At 44.7% G+C, this 7,946-nt stretch overlaps 1 protein-coding gene across 2 annotated transcripts in view; it reads right to left on the bottom strand.

Annotated features, from left to right (window-relative positions):
- Nucleotides 1–7,520, bottom strand: part of LOC109445155 (CD302 antigen) — a 108,359-nt gene extending 100,839 nt beyond the window's left edge. For both annotated transcript variants that reach the window (XM_019727252.3, XM_019727249.3), the window contains exons 1-2: nt 7,292–7,520; nt 1,518–1,889 (exon numbers count right to left, since the gene is read on the bottom strand). In XM_019727252.3, the coding sequence (XP_019582811.3) occupies nt 1,518–1,889; nt 7,292–7,409 (490 nt within the window). In that variant the 5' untranslated portion in view covers nt 7,410–7,520. The remainder of the gene's footprint in view (nt 1–1,517; nt 1,890–7,291) is intronic.
- Between the last annotated feature and the right edge of the window lie 426 nt (nt 7,521–7,946).

The raw sequence follows: 7,946 nt of genomic DNA on the forward strand, positions 1-7,946 counted from the left end.
CCAAATATTGTATTTGGTAAGGTCAAGAAACAGTGTATGCCTGTTTTGCTCTCTCTGGGGTGGTGCCCTACATGGATTCTTAACCTTTTGGGGGTTACTGATCACTTTGGCAGCCATGTGAAGTACACGGGCCCCCTCCTCAGAAGAATATTAGAAATGCATAAAACATAGGATTACAAAGAAAACCAGTTAAATTGAAATAAAGTATTTGGGGGACTGAAGGAATTTACCATTACAACTATGTCCCTCAAAAGAATTAAGGACAGGAGACAAAGAAAATGATCCTTTCTGATTCTTGAACAAATACATAAAACAAGTCAAATGCAGTACAAAAGGCATTGTGTTTGGTTCCATGTTTCCTCTTAGTTGCCAAGTTGGAGAAAGGTTTTTATAGCACAAAATTTAAACTTGCCATTAAGTGGTATCCCAGAAAGCAATTGCTTTTTACTGTTAGGAGGAAGCTGGCCAGCAGAAACACACTTGATCACCTACTCAAGGCGGGAGGACTGACAAACAGGAAAACCCATCCTTAATTCTCTAATATTTCCCCATAGCAGTAGAACCTGACATCTCAGAGGAAGCTGCACCTTTATTAAGAAACACAGAGAGGTTTCCCGAAGGACAAATCTTGTGCAGATAAGGGAAAGGCTGGGAGGCCAAATTTAGCTTAGATGAGCTTTACGAGAAGAAGAAAAACTCTGTCAAGCTGTGTAAACTTAAAAAGAAGAGCCAAGGTGAAATAACAGTTAAGACTTGGATACTTAAATATCTATATATATCAACATTTGATGTAATTTAGAGCAACATAATGAAAAAAGATTTTCTTGGGTGATAACTAATTACTACATTTAGAGGTTTAAAAAATAAATCTACACATTCTTTTTAAATTTGGAAATTTCTTATAATCAGTCTCTGGACTCAAAAACAAAGTTCCCAATCAGCTCCCCCAAAGGTAATATTCATCTACTCATTTTTGCAAGCAACTGAGAAAAAAAACCCACTCTTAAAGTGCTGACTCATAAATACAAACATCAAAGTGTGATGGCCATGCCAAAAATAAAAGTAAGTAAGTAAATCCACCTGAAGGTCTTAAAAGTTTTCCCTTATATCAAAATCTGCAGACAAGGAAGAATACGTTTCCTTTTTTTTCTTTTTCTTTCTTCTTCTTTTTTAACTTAAACTAGATCTGACTTTATTAGATGATTTGACTTTCATCCTATACAAAGGTTTTTCTGTTACTCTAACTTTTCCTTTGCTCTGGAGTTCAGAATGCAATCGTAGGAAGTACGTGCGCTCAGGCATCAGAGAGATTTCAAATCCCCGTGATTTACCTTTAACGGGGCAAATAGCACTGACATCACAGGGGTAGCTCAGAGTTATAAGCCAGTGCCTGGAACTGAATGCAAGCTCACTGCCCTTACCAGTGTATGGCTTTATTTGTGGTCAGTTGTGCATGTTTAATGCCACATTTACCAACCACAAGAGCAAATGACTCCAAGTTCCTCTCCAGTACTCACCACGGTAAGGCTGGGCACAGAGGTTTTCCTCCGAGCCTCCCTTCTTCCAGACATCAGATGAATTTGTACTTGCTATGGCATGTCCCTCCTTCAGAGCCAACCTGGACTGGGCAGCTCCATACAGAAAGTATTGCTCACATTTCCACCACAGCATGGCCCTGGAGTCACAGCTGAACATTCTCAAGGAATCTGTGGGTTTGGTAATATCCAGGCCAAGACACTTCTGGGATTGCAAATGAAAGAGCCGATGCTGGGACACCCACTTCCATAACATGTCCTCGGTTTTGTCACAGTCCTTTGCTACTATCCAGTCATTCAGCGGCTTGATGCACTTGCCAGTATTTTCATGGACGATGGTGAATGAGTCATTACCTGAGTCAAGACAGACAAAGACATTTCAGGATTCTGAATGTGGCTAATGTGCCTTGGCATCTGCTTGCAGAGGAGAGTCTGAGCACCACTGGACTGGTCCCACTCTCCAAGCTGTGCAAACTGTAATGTACTTCACAAGGTCAGCGGACAGTGGTGGCCAGGGAGGCAGGACAGCGTGGGATTAGAGCCTGGGCTTTGGAGTCCATCTGCCTCTTCATAGTCTGCCTCTACTACTTGTTACCATGTGATCAGGGCAAGTTATTTAACCACTATGCCTCAGTTTCCTCCTTTGTAAAATAGTACTTCATACAGCAGATGGGAGGATAAAATGAGCTCATACACATAAAACACTTAGAAGAGTATATTTCTTATTGTTATCCCCTGAAACCCCTCCTCCTCCCTCCTCCCCCACCATTTAATGAGATGCAGAAGCTCCTCAGGTTTCATCTTCTTTAGCCAGGTGATCTACATTCAACAATAAATATTCCGAGCCTATTCAGGACCACAATTCTGTCTTGCTTAAACTTTACAATGGCAAGGTAAATTATTACATGACATTAATGTGTCTCAGAGGAGATGGGGAAACTTCTGAGGGGCAGAAGTAGAATAACTAGATAAAGGGATGAGAGGAAATGGAGATCTGGGTTCTGAGGCTGGAGGGGAGGACCTGTGGCCAGCTTCATCACAGCCCCTGCAGGAAGGTGATGGGAAACCCCTGGGGAGAGGCTGAGGGCTGACTTTGTGCATCACCTAGGGCGGACAAACCTGAGCTCCAGCTGAGCCACAAGATTCAAGACCCAGTAGGTTTGGACGATGGGAAACTCAGAAGCAACCTAGTATAAGTGAAGGTTAAAAGGAGGAACCGCCCTGAAGGTTTCCTTGGCCGTTTTGCCTGAGCTGGGGAAGACCTCAGTAATGACAGAAACTGAAGTTCTGTTAACCTGGTGAAACAGGACCTCAGAATAAAATTTCATTGGATTTTATGAAAATAATACATTGTTTCTTGCACAACTGAGTTTGTGGAGCAAGATTCACATCTGTGACAACAAATTACAACTGAAAAATTTGGTCAGTGTTCTTACAATGAAACATTTTTTGAAGTTATAGCACAGAATTTCATGTTGATGAGAATGAAGCTGAAATTTTTTAGACAAACTTAAATAATCATTATCAATGAACCAAAGGATTCAGCAGAAGGACCTGTAAAATTTTACTTCCCAAAACGCACTTTCATTTTGAAACCAGTTTCGCAATCACTAGTTTTTACGAACACTAAACACCACTTTTAATAATTCATAGGCTTTCAGAATTAAAAATTTTCATACCAAAGACCTGAGGGGAAATTTCCCTATGTAAATAATAACTATAAAATTAAGTCTGATTTCAGTTTGTACATTGGACAGAACTTTTTGTTTTAAATAGCAGCAGCAGCAACAAGAGACAATAGGAACAACAAAATCCTTTAAAACTTTGTTATTTCTGCTTTCAAGTCTGTATTTAACAATATTGCATAGCGTTGCATCTAAGAAGGTTTGCCATGTAGTTCCATCCCTCTTTCTTCTTTGATATCACTCTGCCATTCTCTACCTTATGGACACTTTGGGAAGGTAATCAACAAAAGAGGAAAATGTACTATCTTAGAAGAGTAGTATCACTCACACTTTTCTAATGTCCTTTTCTCGCATATCTACCTAAGAGCCTCTCAGACCTGTGATGTGCCTCTTTCCAAATCTATTTTCTCTCACCTCTCCAAAATAAATGTTGTGTTCCAAAGGAATTACTGCAGGAAATTCCTGCTCCTGCAGAAGAATGGGCAGCTGCCACTCTGGCTGGAAACGTCCCCCTTCTGCAGTCTCACTGCTCTCTTTCCTGGGCATGCAGCTCTGTGCCCCTTGACCTCAAACAGGTGAACGGGGCAAACAGCAGCTTTGCCTACCTTTGCAGTGTGGAGTTCTAGATTTTTCAAGTTGCCTTTGCAGAATCCAATGGATTAGCTATGGCTCTTAGTCCAGTGAAAAGAGCGGTGAAATAAGGAGTCAGAGGTCCTAGATTAAAGACCTACTGCCGCTACCAGTAGCTGGGAGACCTCAGGGAAGTCACTTAATCGCCCCAGGGTCTTCATACGGTCTTATATTAATCATTGCTCCAAAAGACACATTAGAGCTGATGGTCTGGCTAGGTCTTATTTTCAGGGAAACATGGTCTCTCCAAATGTAAGATGAAAGTAGTGCAGCATAAGCTATCCAACATACTTTCAAAACTAGCATCCTCTATGTCCACAAGATAGCAGTTTCCCTAGTTTTGCAGGTTTTATTGGGCTTTGCTGAGTTCACTGCATACTGTCCTTGAACAGATGCCCACAACTTTATTTTATCATGCTAATGCTAGCAGTATTTTAGGTCATTCTAATCTATTGAGCATGTGCACTTAAGTGACAGTGCCGATTCATAAATACCCTTTGGAAGAGAAAAATTATGTACCTTTTTCCATTTATTATACACGTTACTTCGTGTACTTAACAAGCTTGTAGGAACTCTGAAAGACTACAGGAGAGGTGTGTAGCATGGAGTAGTTATGTGAAAGAAGGGTTGCCAAGCTTCTTACCTAATTGCAACATCTATGATTATAGCTATTTGCCTCATTCTAAATCTGTCTTTTACCCTAATATGTAATATCAATGTTTGACACCTATAGTGGTCATTTAGACATTAATTGTTGATATGACTTAAGGAAACTTGTTATTAGCCTTCATACATAATGTGCATATAACCACAGACATAAGCATTCATACATAATATATAAGCTAGGGAAAGTCTTGTCTTTTCATGATGTTTCCCCATAGCTTTCCTTACCCTTAACAGGAGCTGTTCAGTCTGCCTCAGTCTTGTGACCCTATTGAGATGGTAGGTTGACGAGTGGGAAGAAGGACTAAGAAAGTGTGAAAATAATTCCTTATTTAGAAAAATTTGTTAAATAAAGGTATATAAAATACTTCAGAAATTCATTACACTTTGAAAAGGTAATTACAGAGCAATTTATAAAACAGATTCTTCATTGATAGCCTTATATAATAGGACATCTTGCTCACTTTACAACTATACTGATCCTAAATGGAATTTTAATGTTTTACCTCCAAATACAATATTGGGACAAGTCTAAAAGGCAGAGGTTTATGAAAAGAAGCCTCATCACCCCTAGTACTGGGAGCACTTTTTATATGCTTCATTTTATGTATACATTCTAGTGGTATTTGAGAGGAAATGGTTAAGGAGCATTATCATAAATTATAATGAATTTTCAGTATTTCCACATCCATCAAAGGAAAACGATCTCTTAGTGTCTGATCATTCAGTAGTTCCTGTTTTACAAGCCCTAACCCAAAGAGCTTTGTGCATTCCAAAGAGAAGCTGGACATCAGCATTTCATAACCACAGACACATGAAGAGGGAGATGATTCGAAGGCAAGAGGATGAAGACAGCAGCATTTTTAATTTCAGGGGAACTTTGACAGCCCACACAGTTAAGCATTGTGTGAAGTCACTACATTGTGTGCAGCATACAGGTGCAGTAGGAGAGAACCAGGATTCTGTGTTTGCCAGCTCAAAAACAGGTTCTGAAGTGACAGCTGGGTCCATGGCAGCCTACTACGAGTCAGAAAGTCATGGAGTTCAGATTGGGTGGTGTGGGCTGGGGAGAGACTCCGAAGTCCCGGAAGGATTCGTTTACTGTAAGCTGTTAGCTCTCCAAGGAGGCAAAAAGGTAAACTAAGCAGCTGGCATTTCCTCAAGGACACAGAAGTACTCGTCTAGCATCTGAGCAGCCGAGACCACCTGTGCAAACCTAGCTGCGTACATATGATGAGGCACATGCCATTACCAGCAACATGAAGCTGACACACTGCCAAGCAAACTGCCTAAATGGCTGGGGTTTCAAAATTCCAGTGCTTTCCTGAATAGGGCCACAAGTCTGGTCTGAGAGTGTGAGAACACCAATCAGAGCAGCTGCTAAGGGTGAGAAAGGATGCAGGAAAAAATACACTGCAGGGAGAAAGGAGTTAAGCCTGTGCTCCTTGTTTTGAGTTAATGACAAAGGCCAAGGGTTGCGGAGACAGCAAACATGAAGAAAATCTTGAATTCTGTGGGGGAGACAAAATAGATAAGCCTAAAATAGATGTAGATGGAAACCAAGAGTTTAGTGATTGAAGGGTTAGTGTATTTTGATTGTACTTAGTTGCTGCAGTGAAATTTTTCTGCCTGGATTGTGGGGAAGGCAGACTAGAATTCTCACAGCAATAGAGGATTTCTGGTAGTTTCCAGCACAGAGGGTCAAAAAAGAATGAAATGTGAATCAGAGCAGGATCCACTAAAAGGTCCTTAGTGGATGGAGATAGGGTGATGCCACCGACACTCTGAGAAACCTCTTCCCATCACGCTCTGAAAAAATGTGTAAATCAGTTTCTTAGTTTAGCAGCAAAGAAAGTAAGAGCGGCAAGCAATGTGAAGTTTTTCAAAAACTCCCTTCAACATCTTTTACTTCCTCAACCAGAAAAGGTAACAAGTGGTGGGTGGGGACGGCCCACTGATTACACATTGTCCATTATGCAGCACGACTAAGAAACAAAGTCCCCAGCACAGATCTTGCCAAGGCAAAAAGAGAAAGTAAAAGCGAATCCTGTCGGTGAACTCCGGTCGGTGCCAAGAGGGATGGTGGGGTTGCCACTACCCAGAGCATCAACTAAAAGCGTCGGTTCCTGCCCAGATTCCGCAGTAAGAGGCAGGAAATGTCCCGGCAAACTACCTGCCATCCTTCGTGGGACCGTCGGTCTCACGGGGATCGCTTGGAGCTGATAAGCCAATTAGAAGAAAGGTTTGCTGCGCGAGGCTTTAGGGGAGGGCATCATGACAGAGTCATGCATCCGTGGGCACAGTGAAGATGGAGAATCATTACTCATGCTGGGCGCTGAGAGTAGAAAACTCCTCTGGACAATGAGTGGCCAAAGTGAACCGGGGCGCAGGAGAAGCGAGACGGACGGGATGGGGCGTAGGGACTGTGAAGGAGCCCTATACTCCAGGGAAGAAAGTTAGAGGAGAGAGGATGAGGAAGAGGCGGGACCCGCCCAGGAAAGACTCGGTGCGTCTCCGGTACCGTAGACTGCTTGCCCTTCAGCACCAGGATGGTCCCGCCCTGCCACGCCTCAACCAGCCTTTCTCCCGGCCACCAGGGCAATGGAGCACCTTCACCCCAGACCTCCCGTTCGGCTCGCTAGTCCGGCCTCAGACCCCGGAGCAAAGCAGAGATGACGTGAGCCCGGATCGCAGCCTTAACCCGACCCTAGGGAAGTCGGCAACCCTGGCAGCGTCGAGGCCTTTAGTCTGCCGGCGGGTGGACGCACCCGCAGTTACCTGCGCGGCCAGAGGCCTCCGCCAATCCTAGGCACGGGAGGAGCAGCACCAGGAGCTCCGCCGCGCGGCGAGGGGTAGCCCATCGCGTCCTCATCCTGAGCCGGACCAAGAAGTCCATCCTGGTCCTCGGGCGCCTGGGGCATCCAACCCTCCCCGTGCGCCCAGACTGCCCCACTGGCGCCTTTGCCCTTAGGCTCCCGGGGCGCCCCAGGCCCGCCCCCGCCGTCCTCGGCCAACCAGATTAGCAGGTCTCGAGTCCCGGGGCAGGGAGGGGAGGGCGGGGCGGGGCGGGAATCGGAGGCGGGAAGATGACGTGCCAAGACCTCTGAGCACCTGGGACCCGCGGGACCTGCAAGGAGGCTGGAAGTCAGCGTGCAGCTAGAAAGCAGTGTCCCGCACAGACTGCCGGCAGTGAGGGCCCGGGACCCCACTTCATCAGTAAAGTCCAGGAGACGCTGCGCTTGCAGGGACCGCCCTGGTGGGTGGGTTCGGTCAGTTTAGGACCTTGTCCTCTGCCTTTCGCACCCGAGTCAGGGATCATTTCTTCATTGCACGGCTGGGTTGGAGAGGCACCCATATCCTTTCGTACCTCAGTGGGGGGACGTGCAACCGTCGTGATGTGGCTGCGGTCAAACCAAAGAATGCAGTCGTCCTC

Source organism: Rhinolophus sinicus, chromosome 17 (assembly GCF_057876585.1).
Source record: "Rhinolophus sinicus isolate RSI-liver-muscle chromosome 17, RSI-T2T, whole genome shotgun sequence".
NCBI lineage: Eukaryota > Metazoa > Chordata > Mammalia > Chiroptera > Rhinolophidae > Rhinolophus > Rhinolophus sinicus.